Source organism: Struthio camelus, chromosome 14, assembly GCF_040807025.1.
Source record: "Struthio camelus isolate bStrCam1 chromosome 14, bStrCam1.hap1, whole genome shotgun sequence".
Classification (NCBI taxonomy): domain Eukaryota; kingdom Metazoa; phylum Chordata; class Aves; order Struthioniformes; family Struthionidae; genus Struthio; species Struthio camelus.
Genome location: NC_090955.1, coordinates 2601265 through 2620470, shown reverse-complemented (window position 1 = coordinate 2620470; position 19206 = coordinate 2601265). Strand labels below are relative to the sequence as shown.

At 41.7% G+C, this 19206-nt stretch overlaps 1 protein-coding gene across 13 annotated transcripts in view; it reads left to right on the top strand.

Annotated features, from left to right (window-relative positions):
- Positions 1-19206, top strand: part of ITPR1 (inositol 1,4,5-trisphosphate receptor type 1) — a 188162-nt gene that overhangs the window by 136643 nt on the left and 32313 nt on the right. For all 13 annotated transcript variants that reach the window (XM_068907210.1, XM_068907212.1, XM_068907209.1 and 10 more), the window contains 8 exons: positions 3286-3466; positions 4095-4348; positions 10903-11103; positions 13178-13288; positions 14581-14676; positions 15244-15366; positions 16400-16504; positions 17328-17520. In XM_068907210.1, coding sequence (XP_068763311.1) covers positions 3286-3466; positions 4095-4348; positions 10903-11103; positions 13178-13288; positions 14581-14676; positions 15244-15366; positions 16400-16504; positions 17328-17520 — 1264 coding nt within the window. The remainder of the gene's footprint in view (positions 1-3285; positions 3467-4094; positions 4349-10902; positions 11104-13177; positions 13289-14580; positions 14677-15243; positions 15367-16399; positions 16505-17327; positions 17521-19206) is intronic.

Sequence of the window (19206 nt, the reverse complement as noted above, 5' to 3'; positions counted from 1 at the left end):
GCAGCTCCTAAAAGGCAGAAAGAATTAAAATGTAGTTTCTGGTGGCGATTAGGTATCAGCTGTAATATAGTGTGTAGGTGTACAGACAGCACTTTGAAAAAGCCTTAGGACTATCCCTTCCACGCGCTCTGTGACAGCGGCTCCGTAAAAGATACCGGCTGAATGAAGGCTGAGGCTCACTCGAGAAAGAAAACAGGATACTAGTCTTACCGCACTGAGCCTTCCTGCTCTGCATAAGCCCGTAGAGCATAAAATGAAACTCTCACCTTCACTTTTCTTTCAGGATCCTTTGGTGCCTTACGCTGGAATAGCCAGATGCAGTCTGCATACTGGTGTGCTGTGGGTCCCAGTTCTCTGCCCGTCTTCTGTGCGGACGCACAGGAGGTTTCTAGGAGGTCACAAGTCCCAGTTTCTTAGTAGCTAAATTGAAATAATCTAGCTGACAGCTCAGGACCACCACTGTGGGCTTTTCTACCACGTACAAGGTGAAGGGAGCTGCAGTGCTCTGTATTACTCTCAATACGTTAAGCTTTTGGGCTTGCATCAGTTTCGTTAGGGAGCCCTCAAAGGAGTAGATGAGGTTAAATGCCTGTATGTCAGTGGTGCTTGAAAAGTACTCTTTTTGAAGAATGTTTAAGAGTAGGAATTTGCTGTTCTTTTTGTTCCAGATTGCTGCCCTAGCACGCTTGCTCTTTCGGCGGTCGTGCCTGTGGTTATGCCTCCCCGGTGTGCAAGTCACGGCCCTGGCGTTCTCTGTCTGAAATGGTCGCTCTAGTTCTATTTTGAAAAAAGGAGCTTTTCCCAGTTTTTGTTTTTAGACTATATCTGTAAATAAGTTTTAGAATTATTGTCGTAGTTTTCACCACCTTTTACCTGCTCAAGTGCAACTTGCAAAATCACACCTCTTAAAATACGGGCGTCTCTGATAGCTGACATGTGGTTGATTCATATGTGTGAAGGTGTTAGGCATTCTGACCTAAATTGAAACAATCATTTTGTGACAACCATTGAATGTACGCACAGCACGCACAAGAATGTTTTACTGGAAACGTTCGTTCCATTTGTTTTTTCTCTGAAGTGCAATGGAAAGTCAGTTGAGTTTGAAAAGACAACAAAAAACGAACCTGTCAGCAAGTAAAATTACGTTCACGCAAGGTATTTCTTCAGTGCGGTTCATGAAAAAAAGCTTTTCCTTCACCACTGCTTCATCACAGGGAAACTCCTTCTGCACAGGCTCTTTAGATGTGTAGTCAGGTAACACGATTTGCTTTTCAAGCTAGCGATTCATGTCATTTTTTCAAAGAACGGATACTCTTTCTACAGTCAGTGGTTTATGCTGGTCTATCTGTGAAATATTATTAGCAGTATGTTTGTAATTTAGTACTGCTAAAGTAAAATTGTCAAGATGCAACTTAGATAGACACTCTTCTTCTGTCTGTACTTGCAGACCCTGAGAAAGAGACAATCCTCCAAAGAGCTGGCTGTCAAAATAACCCACACCTGGTTTGGGTTCTTGGCAAACAGCTCAGGGAAACCGCGTTAATGCATTTCTTGGGTATACTTGTAAGTGGGTGGTATTCTGTCCGTTGATTCTGGTTAGTTCAAAGAACCAGTTTAAATTTAAAATATTATCTAGATAAATAATCTCACTCAGACAAGGGATGTGTTTATCAGAGTATGAATGGAGAGGAAATCTTAAAATTTTTGTTTAAAAAGGATCGGACTTTGATTAGAGAATAGTTCTGCAACACATTTTTCACGTTGAGGGTCTCCATAATTCTTCCCTCTGTTTAATATCTTTGGGGACATCGTTTATACGTATAGCATACTTTGTGTGTTCTCATACTCCGTACGTGTCTTTGATAATACCCATTTATAGATATTGGCAATAGTTGTCAATTATTTCAAATGAGATGAAGTCCTGGGAATGACTTGACTTTGCTCTGTGGTAGCTTAATAGACTATTTTGAATTGATGTCAGGAGAAGGCATCAGTCTGGCTGGTTTTGCAGAAGTGTGATGGCCTATGCTGTATCCTTCTTTTCCATCCCCTCTGCCAATCACTAAAAGTAATAATAAAGAACTCTTCAGAGTTTACTTAAGATGCTCTGGGCAGGTAGATGGTGTAGCGAAGGTGGGACGGATATCTCACGTGAATGTTGACCAGCTTCTTTAAATAGTAGCGCTCCTACCCTGTCAGAAATGAAAGAAGCAACTTTATTAGTATTTCAAAGTCGTTCAGTGATGCTCTGACTGCAACTGCTTGGGGTGATCAAAGGCAGGCGTACCAGAGATGGCCCTGTGTACTCTGCTTCTCAGAAAAGCAGGCAGGATATATTGCTATTCCCGTTTTTAATTTGTTTTTTCAATAAATCAGGCTTCATTCCTATTCATCATGTAAAGCTGTTGGATTGTGAGCCACTGCAGAATGTTAACTAATTTCATAATACTCTGCATAAGGTGACCCACTTACAAGTTCATCCTTCAGTCGTGTTTCAGCTTTGGTCCTGATTTATATAACAGCATATTGGTTTCATCAAGAATTGTCTGATCACTCACTGTGGTGGCTCCTTTTTGACCTGTACGTGATTTGTATTCTCCTCGATTTTTAGGAAGAACTTTCTGTCTCTGCGCGCATATGGGCCGAAGAACATTAATAAGCCTTTTCAAAGCTAGTCAAGGCTTTGAGCGTTTCTGTCGCTTTTAAAGACATAGTAGAGTAGAAATTTAAATGAGGTTTAGAAAGAAGCCTGCTGCAGACAGAAGTGGAAACCTAGCACTAAATAGCCCTCATAAAGTTGTTGCCATTTGTACATTTTTGAGACTGAGATTAACATTGACTATTACCTGTTACGAGTCATAGCCCCTTGGATTCAATGGGAGGAAAGAGAGGACAGTTTTCCTCTGTGTTTTGTTCATACCATTTTGTTTATGAACTGAAAATCAAATTATAAATAATTCCATTGTCCTTATTACCTTAATTCATTGTACCTTGATTCCATTGTTGAGTGGGAAGTGTGACATATAGTCAGGTGAGGGTAAGCATGATTTGTTGCATTCACTTCTTTAAAAGAGTATTTGGAAGTTATTAATGAGGAGGATAATGGACTTGAGACGCTCTGGCTTTCTTAACGGTAAGATTAGAATCTCTGTTTCTCTAGGTTTGTTTACTGCAAGCTAATTAACTCTCCAGTCCTTCAGGATATCATGCAGTGCAGAAAGGTGGAATAATCCATGTTGAAATCTCTGTATACAGATAAGTATTTTGTTCTGTTCTCTCTTGCAGCATTCGTTTTTCTGCAGACTAACAGAAGATAAGAAATCTGAAAAGTTCTTTAAGGTTTTCTATGATCGCATGAAAGTGGCACAACAAGAAATCAAGGCTACCGTCACAGTCAACACAAGTGACTTAGGAAATAAAAAGAAAGATGAAGACTCAGACAGAGAAGTACCAAACAGAAAAAGAGGTAATCTCCAGTTATTCTCTTGTTAAAGTGACAAGGGAGTAAAATGCTGTTTTGAACTTATTGCAATTGATGCAATAATGCTCTGATCTCTGATCCCACAGAGCAAAGTTCAGAGATCAATGGTGCCCTGGCTTGGGATTTCAAGAGCCTCATCCCCTCTTCATCCGTTTGTGAGATTGTGCTATTGAAATGATGAAAAGTATTTGAGATGAGACTCTGCCACCTTGTCTAACCTGACAAGCTGCCCAAATCCGATTCATAGTAATGACCCTGGACTGTGGGTTGTGGTCAGTGCCTTCTCTAGCAATAGCTGGAGAAATCGTATTTTTCTTCTATAGCAGGTCCTTTTATTAAAACTCTTAGTAGTGTTAGATGTGTGTTCCCTAACCAATTAATATAAGAATTTATAACTCTAATGTAGTTTGCGTAAAAGGTGTGAAGACAGTGGCATGAGATCGTTCTAAACTTGAGGCCCTCACATCACACTAAACATACTTACCGGAAAGAGCTGGTGATGATTAGCTGTTATTATTATGGCCTACGTGTGAAACTTTAATGGGAAACGTGTGATTTTTTTGGTCCTCTTTATTGAGTTTGCCAAAGGAAGAGCTGTTCTTATGTATTTTAGTGAGAGAGCCTATGACCCAAATCACAGAGGAAGTCCGGGATCAGTTACTAGAGGCTTCGGCAGCTACAAGGAAGGCTTACAACACTTACCGGAGGGAAGCTGATCCTGATGACCATTATTCAGCTGCAGAAGGAGCACAGTCTGCGACAGACAAGAGCAAGGATGACTTGGAGATGAGTGCTGTGATCTCAATAATGCAACCCATCCTCCGTTTCTTACAGCTACTCTGTGAAAACCACAATCGGGATTTGCAGGTATGATCTGGCTACTAAGCAGGTGTGTAAGCGTAGCCTTGTCCAATCACTACTATCACGTCTGTCTTGCTAATCCCATGCTTTTTTTTAATAAATACATAAATGAATGTTGAAGGTATTCCGGTAAACTATATTTATATATTGCTGGACAAATACAGAAATACAGGCCAGGCCAGAAATATAGGCCAGGCCAGTTGTCCAGCATTCACTTTTTTTTTTTTTAATATTAATGATGGAGGAATCAACGCTTGATTAGTGTTTTGGGTTTTTTTTTTTAATATGCATACTTAAAACAAGCAGGTAGTCTGGTGCACAGTTATTGATCTGTTGTTGAGAGAGAAAGAAAATACACATGCAGCAAAGTAACCAGAACGTTGAGATTTTGGTTCAGGCAACCCTAAGCACGTGCTTACTTTTCAGTGAGCAAGTCACATCATTGACTTTGGATCTGTTCATGTGCTCAGAGCTGAGCATGTACAGACAGGGTAAGGAAAGCCAAAGCCCACCTGGAGTTGAATCTGGTGAGGGACATGAAGGGCAGCACAAAGGACTTGTAGAGATACATCAGCAGCAAAAGGGAAGTTAGGGAAAACATGGGCCTACTGCTGAATGGGGCGAGGGACCTGGTGACAAAGGACATGGAGAAAGCCAAGGTATTCAGTGCCTGCTTCGGTGTTGGTCTTTACTGGCAAGACTGACCTTCAGGAGTCTCAGGTTGCTGAGACCAGAGGGGAAATCTGAAGCAAGGAAGACCTACCCTCAAGAGAAGACGACCAGGTTAGGGAGCAGTTAATCAAGCTGCATATACACAAGTCCATGGGACCTGATGGGATGCATCCACAGTGCTGAGGGAGTGGCCAATGTCATTGCAAGGCCACCCTTGATTATCTTTCAAAGGTTGAGGCAATTGGAGGTTCCTGAGGAGACTGGAAGAGAACAAGTGTCACCCCTATCTCAAGAAGGAGAGTATGGGGAACTACAGGCCTCAATCTGTGAGAAGGTGGTGGAGCAGCTAATCTTGGAAACCATTCTGAAATATATGGAAGGTGATTGGGAGTAGTCAGCGTGGATTTATCTCCAGACAAGCTGATGAGGTATGGGCTAGATAAGAGGACAGTGAGGTGGATTGAAAATTGGCCAAACTGCTGTGCTCAGAGAGTTGTGATCGGGGCATGAAGTCCAGCTGGAGGCCAGTCACTCATGGTGTTCCCCAGGGGTCAGTTCTGGGGTCAATACTTTTTAACCTCTTCATTAATGACCTGGATGACGAGGTAGAGTGCACCACCAGCAAGTTTGCAGATGATGCGAAACTAGGAGGAGTGGTTGATTCAGCAGATGGTTGTGCCACTCTTCAGAGGGAGCTCGACGGGCTGGAGAAGCGCACTGACAAGGATTTCACAGAGTTCAACAATGGCCAGTGCAAAGTTCTGGCCCTGGGGAGGAGCAACCCCCTGTACCAGCACAGGCTGAGGGCTGACGGGCTGGAAAGCAGCTTGGCAACCAAAGAACGGGGAGCCCTGGTGGACAAAAAGTTGACTGTGTGCCTTTGCAGCAAAGTGGCCAGTGGCCTCCTGGGCTGGATTAGGCAGAGCGCTGCCAGGAAGTGAAGGGGCTGATCTCTTCCCTCCGTTCAGCACTCTGCTCAGGACTGGAGCGTCCCCAGTACAAAAGCACCATGGGCCTGCTGGAGCACGTCTCACAAAGGGTCACAAGGATGACTAAGGGACAGAAGCCTTCCAATTAAAAATAGGAAAAAGGTGTTTGTTTTTGTTTTGTTCCTTAAAACTGCAAGGGCGATCAAACACTGGAACAGGGTGCCTGGAGAGGTTGTGGCACCTCCAACCTTGGAGACTTTCAGAACCTGACTGAACGTGATCCTGAGCACCTGATCTAGTTGACCCTGCTTTGAGCAGAGGGGTTGGACAAGACAGTCTCTGGAGGTCCCCTGCCACAACTGTTCTGTGTTATTCTGTGATATGCTTTTATAATTTTGAAGAGTGAGTCCAAAACTTGTGTATTAGTAATCTTATCTAGTGCATGCCTCCACAGGAGATAAGATTTGTACTTACAAATGGATTGTAATTAACATGATTTTTGTTCAGCGTAACCATTGCTGCTGGATTAGAATTGAATGCAAGTGAGGAACTGGTGAGACGCAGCAGACTGTACTAAATGCCTCCATAAAGGAGGAATAATTGCCTTGATTACATATTGTTGTACTGTATGGCAGAGTTGTAGGACCCTGCCTGAGTACTTTTCAGCCCTACCAGATCAGTTCCGCTGAACTTGAATGCCCTGCTGCTGGCAATATTTGAAATCAAATCTGTATATTAATGTTCCTGTGCTATGAACGTGTAATTCTTTTAGCGTTCTATAGGTGTGGAGGTTACATACATCAGATTTTTTCCTAATTTTTTCAAAAACTATTTGCTCTTTCTTTTGTCAAACAATTTTCATGCCGTTAGCAATGTTGGAGACAAGTAGGACAGCAGTTTTATGTGGCAGGAGTCCAAACCGCACGCACAGGATCCTTTGCTGCTGCTGTCTTTGCCTAGGCACTGGAAGCTATAGGAATAAAACTGACTGCAGGCCGATGCAGAAGCTGGGCCTGAGCTGTTCACCGTCCTGAACAATCGCATACCACAAGCAGCAGAAAGTTGCATTCTGCTTTGGAAGAAAAAGGTTAACATAGAGGTGGGAGGAACAGCATTTCAGATATGATCCTATTACTGCCCGCCTTGACACTTGCCTTTCTGCTTTTGACCTGGCAGGGAGGCAGGTATATCTGAAGCTTCAAAATCTTTGTGTCTGCAGGTAGTAGGTTTAATTTTACTCCTTAGCAGCATTGCCAATGGAATCACTTCTTAAAGGTATATAAAAGACACATTTCTTATTCTGGTAGCTGTATGTCTTCCAGAATGACATGAACTAGGTTTGAATTGTAAGTAAATGGGCATCACCTAATTAGTGTAGTTATAGCTTTATGTCCAACAGGTTTTCACCAAGCATTTTACAAGCTTTTAGCAATTGTGATGCACCTCATGTTGTACAAACACAGGAAAGCACAAATCATCACCGTGAGAGTCAAAGTCAAATATTTCCTAAAGGAGGAGAAAGTCTTCATGAAATGACTTACGGAGTTGCAATACTGTACCTTTCCCATCACTTGGTTGTTCCTTTGCCAAACAAAACTGCAGTTTGCTCCCCGTTTCACATGATGAGTATTCTGTCTACTTCAAATTTATGCCAGTTAACTGGAGGAGGAATTGACTAGAGTCATCTACAGTATCCCCATGTTTATGAAAGGACTGGTACTAGGGGGTGGATGCTTAAGGATGCTTTGGGTACCCACTTAAGGCTGAAGGCATTGAATGTTGCTATGGAGTGCTTCTGTTATCCCTGTTATTTCTCAGCACACAGATAGCTGTGATACTCTTAAACTTGCATTAGGTCTGACTCTTTTTTTTTTTTTTTTTTTTTTTTTTTTTTTGCACGAGAGCCAAGCCTTGAAAGGGAAGCTATAAGAGCTCTGAATTGCTGTGATCTGAGCCAGCTTGTAATCTAAGTTGATTCGGCCTAACTGCAGTCACATCGGTTTCCTTACTAGACCTGGTCTGTACTACCCCTCCTCTTAATTAGGATGTTCCTGTATCCTACAGAATTAGTCACAGGAACTGAAGCTAGTGACAAATTGAACAAAGTATCCAGGGAGCACTTGGCTATAAACAAGAGAGGTGGACTTAACGTGCAGTGAGGAAGAAAGGAAAGGGGTAGTTCACAGCAGAGAAAAGTTCCTTCTGCAGTCTTTGCCCATATATGTGCTAAAGACCGACCTTTCCACACAGTGACGCTTAAATGTGCAGCTTCAATGTTAGATTTAGAAATCTCATCTTGAGAGAAAAGGTATTACTCCATTTTTTTTTTCCTATGAAGTGAGTTGTTATTTCAGTGAGATTAAATATTGTAGTAATATGCCAGGCAGCTATGTTCAGAGTACAGGTCTAAGCCTGTAGGTTAAGGGTTGCTTTTGTTGTACAAACTGACATAACTTTAACATTGAGTTTTACTGTCTCTCTTACTCCTAATCTCTGGAGACATAGCCTAGGTAATAAAGAAAAGGAAAGCTTTGCATGCTGCAGGATAGTGATTCAATAATTTGGCTAATGGGACATTAGTACTGTGTGCAGATAATGAGCTGGTTTTGCTAGTCATGTTCTAGGCAAGAGGCATGTGTGAGAGTTAACTTTTTAAGACCAAAGAAAGAGCCTGTATTCACTGAAAAAATACTTTGCCTGGTTACCTGGTTGCTAGTAAAGGAAAATCTGACCACTTAAAAATATCTCTCTCTATTGAAAATGAGAATTACTTTTTTTTTTCCCCCCTTCTCCTCTCCTTTCTTTGCGAAGTTCTTTTCCAATTAGGGATCAGATTTCTGTTAAAGCAAAGACTTTGTCCCTTGAAAACGCGTAGGCTTTTGGAGGAATTATCCAAGCAAGTCATAGAGCCTTTTCTTCCAAGGGTTCTGCGCTCATCTTGTCTTGAAGAAACTGAGCTAGTATTCTGAACATAGCTGCTCTTATTTTTACCAAGAAAGATGGAGCAAACAAGGTATGCTGCTGCTGAGCTCCCCCAAGCCCCCAGCAAGCTCCACGTTCTGGTATTATTTGCAAAAGCTATTTTTAGTCTCAGTTTTGGGCTTACCACTGGGTCATCACACTTCCGTTTTTCATAGGATCCAGCTCTCTAAAGACAATCCAACTTTTTGGACACGTTCTTTCACCTGAGCGTATAGGATGCCTACGGTGAGGTGGTATGAATGGTGTCCTCTGCCCTTCCCTCTTCTCCTTGGGATCCCACAAGCTGCACGTTTTGCCGTATGTTCAAACTGAACCTGCAACTCTGTGACTCTTTATTCTAAACGCAGGGTTTGGGGGATGGTTCCTCAGATGCTTTCCCACCAAAAGTTTTAGGCTGATGTTTTCAATGTTAGAGTTGTGTTCCCACTTTCTAGCCTAGGAGATGGTCTGGGGTGAGATAAAATGGAGAGCTCAGCCTGTGTTGACTGAGGCTTCAACAGAGGTTTCCTTGGACACTTTATCACTTTTTTGTTGTTTTGGGGGTTCCCCCCACCCCCCTTCAGCTTGTTTAGCTGTCTAACACTGTCCTCTTACCTCCTATACCTTGTTCTTCCTCTTTCCTTTGTTTTCATTGACTTTGGATCAACAAGCTGAAGGCTGGTATAAAGCTAGCTGTTATCAGAGTAAAAGCCTTACCACAGAGAGTTTCTTGGCAGGGCAACGTTTTGTTTCATAGCTTTTAGTATTAGCCGTTATTTTTGTTTTTTTTCCTGGAGGGAAGGGAAGGGCTCTGATCTTTGTAGCATCAACCTTTCTGTGTTCTGACAAGTTAATCAAAAGTCAGGATATTAAACGAGCAGTCAGTTTAGATGTGCTGAATCACTGTCACCTTTAGTCTGCATTCATAGACAGCATTTTCCTTTTTTAGCCTAGCCTTCAATTGAATCTGGCAATTTCTCAGTCTGTTTGCCTTAAAAGACTTATTAGTCTGACGCAACCACTAGAGGCAATCAGTTAACAGCACTCCTCTGCAGGCGCATGGAAAAGACCTTGCTGCTTCCGAAGTCCCGTACATTTTGTTCCTCTGAGATTTTTTTTCCCACCTTTGAAGTGCAGTGTTTTGTAACCAGCTAGAATTGAGCTAGATAGCAGTTATCCTGGTGAAGCTTATAGGAGAAGAAAGCAGTGGTGTCTATTCCTTTTTGCAGAACGCTGCTGGGAACATACTGACAAATAGCATCTGAGTCACTGGAAAATTGTTTTTCGTTAATTGCCCTTCTTTGGGTTTTTTCTGTGTGTGCGTGTGTATTTTGGAATAGAAAAGAGAGGAAACATGTTTAATCCGTACTGATAAATCTGGTGTTTCATTAGAGGAACTGTGGCTAATCAGCAGCTTCAAGCAGGGATTACAGTAATTATGTGGGAAGAAATGCAATAGAGAATTACATTTAAAGATGCCTTTCTCCAAGTCGTGCAGTCAGGTACCTCCTTGCCACTTAAAAACATGGTACTACTGTGAAACCGAAGTCAGGGAACTGCTTTTTCTATCTTGGAAAAGGTCTCAGGAGGAGAGTCTTCAGTGCCTATTAGTAGTTAAATGTAGCTGGTAGGCTGAGAAGGGGAGCTTCCAGGCCAAGGAGAGCTTTTTGATCCAGAGAATATAGTGAATTGCCCACTTTGTTCGTTCTTAGTGCTCTAATGGATGTCTTCTGTATATTGCTTGTTGTTTTCCGTAAAATTTGAAGCCAACAAGCTGCTCAAGAGAACAGTGCATTGAAAACAAGCCCTGGAAAAGTCTTAAATTGCTTATGCCAGGCTCCTTGTGATCGAGCTCCAGTGAAATTAGCAGCAGTGTTACCAAGTGGTGATATTGTAGGTGGATAGACTTAATAAAAGGTTATGATCCACGCAGTCAGAGTTTTCTGCCTTTTTTTCCCTTCTGCTCCCCTACCCCCGGCTTTGACACTGGTGCTGCAGAATTTCCTACGCTGCCAGAACAACAAGACGAACTACAACTTGGTGTGCGAGACGCTGCAGTTTCTGGACTGTATCTGCGGAAGCACAACTGGTGGACTTGGACTTCTTGGCCTGTATATAAATGAGAAAAATGTGGCGCTGATCAACCAGACACTGGAAAGTTTGACTGAGTACTGTCAGGGGCCTTGCCATGAAAACCAGGTAATGTGTCGGTAGCTATGGAAGGAGCAGCCCTTTCTCCATCTACCTGCGGTGTGATCTGTTGAGCTCGGCTTTTGCTTTACAACGCCACTCGCTTTACTTGCCTGACGTTTCCCCCTCTTCCCCTTCTTTTTTTTTTTCCCCTTTACGAAGCCCTAAGAATGAACTTCTTCCTTGGGGCCCCTTCCGAGGAATAAAGCCATTTAAAACATCAGTAGGCATTTTCCTGCTCTGCTAGGATTTTCGTTGTCTTACTAGACTTGACAGGGAGAGTGGGCAGTTTTTATGCTTAAAATTCTTTATAGCAAAAATGTTGCTAAAACCACACTCCATTGTCAATTGTAAACAAGGCCAGAAAAGTGGCCACCCAGCCCAACGGGAGAAGCTTGAGCTCTGCAGCTTCACTGATGAAGGGATAACCACGTGGGGGTTTGAAGTTATTTTCATACTTAGTCTTGTGGGTTGCTGCCGACGATTCCTGCGCTCGTGCAGCGCATGCGCGCCGGCAGTGCTGGGGAGGACGCGGCGCTGGCTCTGAACGTGCGTGGGCTGCACTCTGGCAAGGATTGTGGAGCGTCCAAGAAGGTCCGGCTTCTCCTGACACCATATTCGCTATGGGCAATGTGTTACGCTGTAAGCAGGAATAACTATTTTAAAGCAAGCATGGCGGTTTAAGAAATCGCGTTACAGGGAAGGCATAACTGAATGACGATGACAATCGTATCAGATAAAGCAGTTACTGGCCCAAGGCTAGACTTCCTCTGGTCTGTGCCTCTCAGGTTAAAGAATTTGGAACGGATATGGAAGGTGCTTCGTACAACCAGGAGCTTGTAGCTGCTCAGGAATTATGATTTGTCGCAATGGGGAAGATCATAGGGCAGCAGCAGCTGCGTTGCTTGGCTGTACTTCTCCGCTGTATCCTACCATCTCCTCACATACTGTACAGACGTGTTTTAGAATAGCACTACCAGTTAATCAGGCCCATTCATCTACCTTTGATCGAAATGTGATTCATGCTATAACTGTTCCCTTTAATGAAATGACATCTAAAGCCTGAAAGTCTACAATAAACCATGCTAAATAGATAGCTACCCCAAAATAATTTTCCAAAATGTATGGCATTAACTAAACAAATAACAGGTGCTCAATACATCTTTTAGAGAACACTTTTTGCATTGGGCTGGCATGATCTGAGAGTCACATCTTCCAGGTGTGGATGCAACCCATTTAACAAGCAAGCTTCTGGACTTGCAAGTAGGGATATCTGTTTGTTTTTCCCATTTGCATCCTGTTTAAGTATGGTATAAAAAGACTGGAATATGACTTTCTGAAAACTCTTCAAGCAAGTCTTTGCTTTGAAATGTCTTTTCTATGTTTCGAGCATAATTTACAGCAAAGCTAAACAAAGCATAGTGGGGATGACCACATGCTCAGATGAAATCACGCATGCAGGTGTGCATGACGGTTTATCATAACAGGAAGTTTATCTCTGCCATGCAGACCACATTAGGTGGAATAATAACTTTTGAGTGTAGGCATGTCTTTGCAGTGTAAATTGATGACCAAGCAGGACTCTAAATTTTGAATCCAGCAAGCTACTGTCAGTTTGTACGTTTTAGCTATATGCCATTATAAAAGCAAGGTTAAAGGGTAAGCGAGAAGGTTATGAAAAATGCATGCTGTTTGGTTAGAGGGCACCAAAGTGGGTGCTGATTGGCACATATAAAGTAAAGGAAACTTCCTAATCTTGAAAAAATATCCTTCCTTAGCTACGTGTTCAGCCTGAGCCCTTTGGCATGAAAATGCTTCATTTATCAACCGCGTTGCTTTTTGCTTCCTGAGTCTGGGTGGTTTCAGTAGGACGTGCCACAGCTGATTATTGGAAAAGCTTGAAACAAAATGTTTTAATCTCTTGTTGTTCCACTGAGTAGAGTTTTCTGTTCAGTTATCCATCTCAAACAGCTTATGAGGTGACGAAAGAGAGGTGACTCTTCTGTTCTGGCGGGGTCACTAGACTAGGCTGCGTGTGTAGTGTAGACAATTAGTGAAGTTGTGATGAATTTTCTTTGAACAGAACTGCATTGCTACTCACGAATCCAATGGTATTGACATAATCACGGCATTAATTCTCAATGACATCAACCCCTTGGGAAAGAAGAGGATGGACCTTGTGTTAGAACTGAAGGCGAGTGAATGTTTTATGCAATCCACATTAACAGTAAGATGAAGCATAATTTTATTGTTGGAATCATGTGGGTGTTTATTATATCCCAATATTCAGAAGTGCCCAAAAATTATATGCATCAGAGAGCTGAAGGCAGAGCCCAAAGATTGTTTGTCACAGATATTTCATCTTTTAAATGCAACATCTAATGTGGAATCACCAGCTTTCGGATGTGAGGGATTGCAGGCAGTCAGGATATACTGAGGAATTCTAATTCCCCTGTTAAAAAATCTAAATCCAATGAAAAGTTCTGTATCTTCAGATGAACTCTTACGTATAAAATGGAAACAAAATTTCTTGTGCTACCTCTAGTTCCCTAATGCTTTATTACTACTAAGTTATGTTGATGCTGAATCATCAGAAATTTTTTTAGGGCAATTCATATTAATGCTGAAATATTTAGCCCTTGTTTTGATTTCAAAACATGCTAACACATTGTCTTGTAACAGCTGTAGTCACAGAGTGCTCAGTCTTCCTCATATGCTTAAGAAACATTTCTTGTCTTATTGTCCCTCTTTTACAATGCAACATCTAGTTTTTTCCGTTGCCGACTCACACTATTATTATGGGTAGTGTGAATTTTTTATTATTCTAAATAAAAAATGCTTTTAGTCAGTTAGCATTGTACTTCAAAATTAAATACTCTTATTGGTTTTTATTGTCAGTCATGATGGATTTTAATCTTAATTGTTCATGTTAAAGTGGTCTGGTGCCTTATGGTAGTTTCCCATTTCCTCCCTCTGTTTCTTGACCTGAACAGGTCGCAGGGTAATTTTCAGTTAAAAGCAATGAAGCATGTCTATGTCTTCAGCCTTGGCTGTCCTTTGATTTAATCAACAGCATCTCGAGTAAAGCTGTGCTGCACTGTTTTGGAGCTGAAAGCTTCTAGTAATGTTGCAGCATCTTTAAAACAAAAAATAATTCACACCAACTTAAAACCTCAGTATTTTAGGAATCTAAAGCTTAACTTGGGTTGATTTGATGTCCCCTAATAATTAGGTTTTGGGAAGTAAACTGATTTAAAAAAAAAGAAAAAGTTATATATCTGAATACGTGTGGGAGGGCATGCTTGGTGAGGTGGGGCTGCAGAAGTCCTGCAGTATTCGTAGCTGGATGCCTCTACCTTGCTGCTCATGTTCCTTGAAACCAGGTGCCTCGAGCCTTTTTAGGCAACGGGTGTTTTAGAGCTACAGTTGGGTACGTTCTGTCTTTGCTTCTCGGCAGCAACTGGTGTTTTTCTTCCCTTCCATCAGAACAATGCTTCAAAATTATTGCTGGCGATCATGGAGAGCAGGCACGACAGCGAGAACGCGGAGAGGATCCTGTATAACATGAGGCCGAAAGAGCTGGTGAGTCCCCTGGCCTGTTCCTCGAGCTCTGGCTACCCAGCGCTGCCGCGGCAAGGCAGCAGGCGGTCCTCACAGCCAGGGACAGAGGTGACTGTCGGCCCTAGACCTGGGCAGGAGTGCTGCACTCGAGGTCTCTGTATGTAAATCGCTGGTAACTGGAGGAGCTTTCGAGGATTCAGCTGAATGAATGCAGTGTCTGTGCGCTGTCTGGTGAACGTATTAACTTCTGAAAACAAAAACAAGATTCAAAGTACAGCTGAAACCGTGTCAGCTTGTCTCGTTGTGCATAGTTACACGGGGGCCAGAGATCAGGACATAACACAGCATACCACAAGTACAGCCCAGCATATGTTACTTAAAGGGAAGCGTAAAGTTTACTTTTTTGTGTTTATGAGCTGGGCTGAAGTTAACTGTGTTCAGGTCTCCTGTTTTATTCTGGATACTTAGAAGTCCATTGACCTCAGCTCCCTTTGACTTCTGTAGGAGTACCAAATGCATACTGTCCTTTGCAGGCTTTGGCCCTCAAACTGGAGCTGTCACTTCATTTGCCTGTGTCTGTATTTCTAGGTGGAAGTGATAAAGAAGGCCTATCTGCAAGGTGAAGTGGAATTTGAGGATGGAGAGAATGGGGAAGATCTTGCAGCATCTCCAAGGAACGTGGGACACAATATTTATATACTAGCTCACCAGGTAGATGATCATCACTTGCAGCTTTTGTAGCACCAAATTTCACAAATTGTGACTAGCAAGAGATCTGCTTTTTACTGACAGTTGTTTTAGTTGCTCACCTCTGAGACAAACTCAGTACACGTTCTCTTTTTATAAGAGTAAATTCCAATCTTTACAAGATTTTCTTGTTTGTTTCTTTAATGTAAATAAGAAACTTTTTGGACTCTTCTTTTATAATGGGAAGCAGGCAGTCTCTTGACCGAGTTTCTGAAGACGCATAATTCAGGTTTGTGGCAGTGCTAGGAAGCTGTTCAGCTGTATCCAAGGTCACTTTATACTCCCAAAGAAATTCTTGACCTGGACCATTTAAACCATAAGCAGAAATCTCTGCTTTTATTGTTCATGCTGCATTCTCTCTCGTATCTCTATGTTGGAACTAGTCAGGTTTGTTCTATAGGTACAAATTGGTGTTAGAAAGGTAAAAGACCAATTCTTATTTATTTATTTTTTTAAAAACCTAAGTCTACTAATATATTGGTGCTACATATATCAATCTATTAGAGACTCCTTGCACCTTTTGCATCTGAGAAGAAAAAAACATCGTTATGCTGCAAAATGAATTTGAAGCATGCAGAAGCTTCTTTTTGGAGCAGTGCTCTGTACATCTGCTCCTCAACTGAGGCAAAGTTTCTTGTGCATCCTTGCTAGATATTTGAGTGAGCGGTGCATCTTTGAGTTAGGGCAGGTGTAGAATATAAATCTTCAAAAACTTTCCCAAGTCAGGCAAAGGGTGGAGAGAGATTGAGTAAAAGAGGAATAACAACATGGATATTAAAAAAAAAAAAAAAAAAAATGCATATTTGAATCATTCTGACTTGCTCCCAAAATAGAGCTACAGGGTGTCTGGTTGGAATAGAACAAGCCTTCTGTCAACTTTGCCCTTTCTTAGCAGCTGACTGTGTACTATTTCTTTTTTTTATGCCAAAAATCAGATATTTAATATCGTAGAGAGACATCTGGTGTCTCCCACTCCCTTTGCATTCCTTTATTTTAGTTGGCTCGTCATAACAAAGAGCTGCAGAACATGCTGAAGCCTGGAGGTCAGATAGAGGGAGACGAGGCTCTGGAGTTCTACGCCAAGCACACAGCGCAGATTGAGGTAAAGAAAAACTGTGACTGCTGGGAGATGTGTGGGGGCAAAACATCATCTGCGGGAAGAGCAGCTTGGAAGAAAAGCTATGTAATTAAACTGCAGTTACATTATATGTGATATTTTGATTGAACTGCCTACCTGTGTGTGGACTGTCATCTTTGACATAAGAACGTGCATATATTTTTATTTTGTTGGCGGCCTCAGGGTGGGGGGAGCTATTTTTGAGCTGTCTTGTGTAGGCTTTAAGATGGAGCTAAGCAGAACTCTGTTGGCAGGAAGAAGCATAGCTTCACTTACATGTTACTTTTTGGCCAGTACTGTTTCTGAATCCATGAAGTTAGCAATATCTTTTGCCATTCTTTATTTAAATGAGAGTTTGGCCTGTCACACAGTTAATCTAAGATGCTTTTTAAAAGTAAAACACACACACAAACATGGAAACTTTCTAATAAGCAAGATGAATAAAACTCCTCTGGTTTTTGCCTACGCAATAAATGCAGGTAAAACTCTCTAAGATTCTCAAACTGGGTGACTGCATTTCTCTGAAATTCAGAGCAGGTTTGGTGCAGGATTTGATTGGGCCCTTTGGAAATCACAGCTAAGAGTAGTATTACCAGAATAAGACCACAGCATAGAAACTATCACTCTTGGAACTAAACGTAGGCTTACAACGGAAGGTAAATTAACTGAAGTGTCTGTCAAGCTGCCGTTCTACGGGAATATGTCTGAGTTTCTACCTGTAGCTGGTTTTAAAGGAGGGGGAAAAAAAAAGCCAAATAAATAAAAACATCTAAAACCCAATAAGAACTCTAATAAGACTATTGTTCAGATTGTCAGGTCGGACCGTACAATGGAGCAAATTGTCTTCCCTGTACCCAGTATATGTGAATTTCTCACCAAGGAGTCCAAGCTGCGGATATACTATACCACAGAGAGGGATGAACAAGGCAGCAAGATCAATGATTTCTTCATGAAATCAGAAGACCTCTTTAATGAGATGAACTGGCAAAAGAAATTGCGAGGTAGGTTGCTGTTGCCAGTGTTGTTGTGTGAAGTGTTACCAGCAGGGTCTTTAGGTCAGGTTTTTGAAGTTTGAAATATTGACTTGATAGCAGATGGTTCCCCAGTGTGGCAGCAACCCTGATGACTGTTTGAAAGAGTCTGCTCCTCTGCACGATGGCGTTATGTTGCGAGGAAACCAAGCTTAATGTTAGAACAATATGGACTAACTGGGGAAAATCCAGGGGAGAAAAGAAAGAAAGATCACAGGTCACCTTTTTTAAGATCCAAGAGGAAGGAACAAATTTGTGGTGGCTTAGCTTCGAGGAGAAGGCATTTGGTGGCAGGGAGAAACGGAGAGGACAAAACTGAAGAAAATAGTCAGTTCTCCTTTCCTGTGCTGGATATAAGAAGCAATTGCCTTGAGTTGCAAGAAAGAACAAGGCAAGGTAATGCAGCACATCTCCAAGCGAGTTATGAAGACACCCATAATTATATACAGACTGCAAGTTGGTCAAAATTGTCAGGCAGAAGTCGAGAATATTTTTATTTAAAAGACCTGGAATTTTTCATTAAAATTATAGGAAAGGGTTTCCTGTTGTGGGAAAAGGTTTAGTCTAACTCCTAATATTCTGGTCTTGTTAGGGCTTTGAATGATATATTCTATATTTATGCAATTGTTTCTCACATCTTAAATACAGGTTTGTTGTTTTGAGCCATGACGGGTTTACGTTGCTCTGTGCTCATTGTGGTACAACTTACTCTTTATTCAAACCTGAGAAAAACATCAGCTCAAAGTGTTAAACTTAGTGATAAACTTCTTATTTTAAACAAATCTGTAAGGAACCATATATTTTCCCCCCCCTGAAGCTCATGGAGCTAGCTTATAATATTAACACCACAGGTCTCCCGAAGTCTCAGTTAACTATTCAAATGAGCCTTCCAAAACCAGGCAAAAATGCTGCACATGGCAGATAGCCTATGCCCACCCCAAATGAAGGTTTAAAGTAAAATCTGGAATTTTACGTAAGAACTTCATACACATGGATTCAGCCTGCTTACAAATTCTTTCGATTCTTTCACCAAATTTAGAAGAGAAAAAAATATGGGAAACAACGCACCTTACATTCCAAACTTTGCTACATCTCATTTTAGTGAGGCTTAACAGGTGCCTAACTAATTATGTGCAATCAAGCTTAATTTTTACAGTGACTGGGCACCTTTTTGTATTCCTTTCCTTTGCATTAAACTGTTCAATGCATTTGCCTTTTTGTGTGCATTTCGCATCAATATAGTGAGGCATTCTGTAACTCTTTTAACTCATTTTTTTGCTTAGGGTGCTAGAAGAGATGATTTACTGAAGAGAGGTGGTGGCTAATGTGAGATTCAGAATTGTGGCATTTATTAATTTACTCTTCTCTTCAGGCCCGGAGTTTGCATTTTAATCTTTTCCCTAAACTTCGCAGTGAGCTGCTTCGCCTTTGCTCTCTGACATCTGTACACGTGTAGCCTCCTTCCAAGCAGAAAAAAAGCATTAGTTCTGTTTCCCTTCAGTGAGAGCGCTTTAAATAGATGTTTAACCACTATAGATTTCTGCAGTACACAATCTACTGTACAATAAGCCTGCAGCAGTTGCGTTCTGGAGGATTTTAATTTGCAGATGCAATTACTCTAAGGCAGCTGCTTAGCTGTCCTTCTCATCTCCTGGT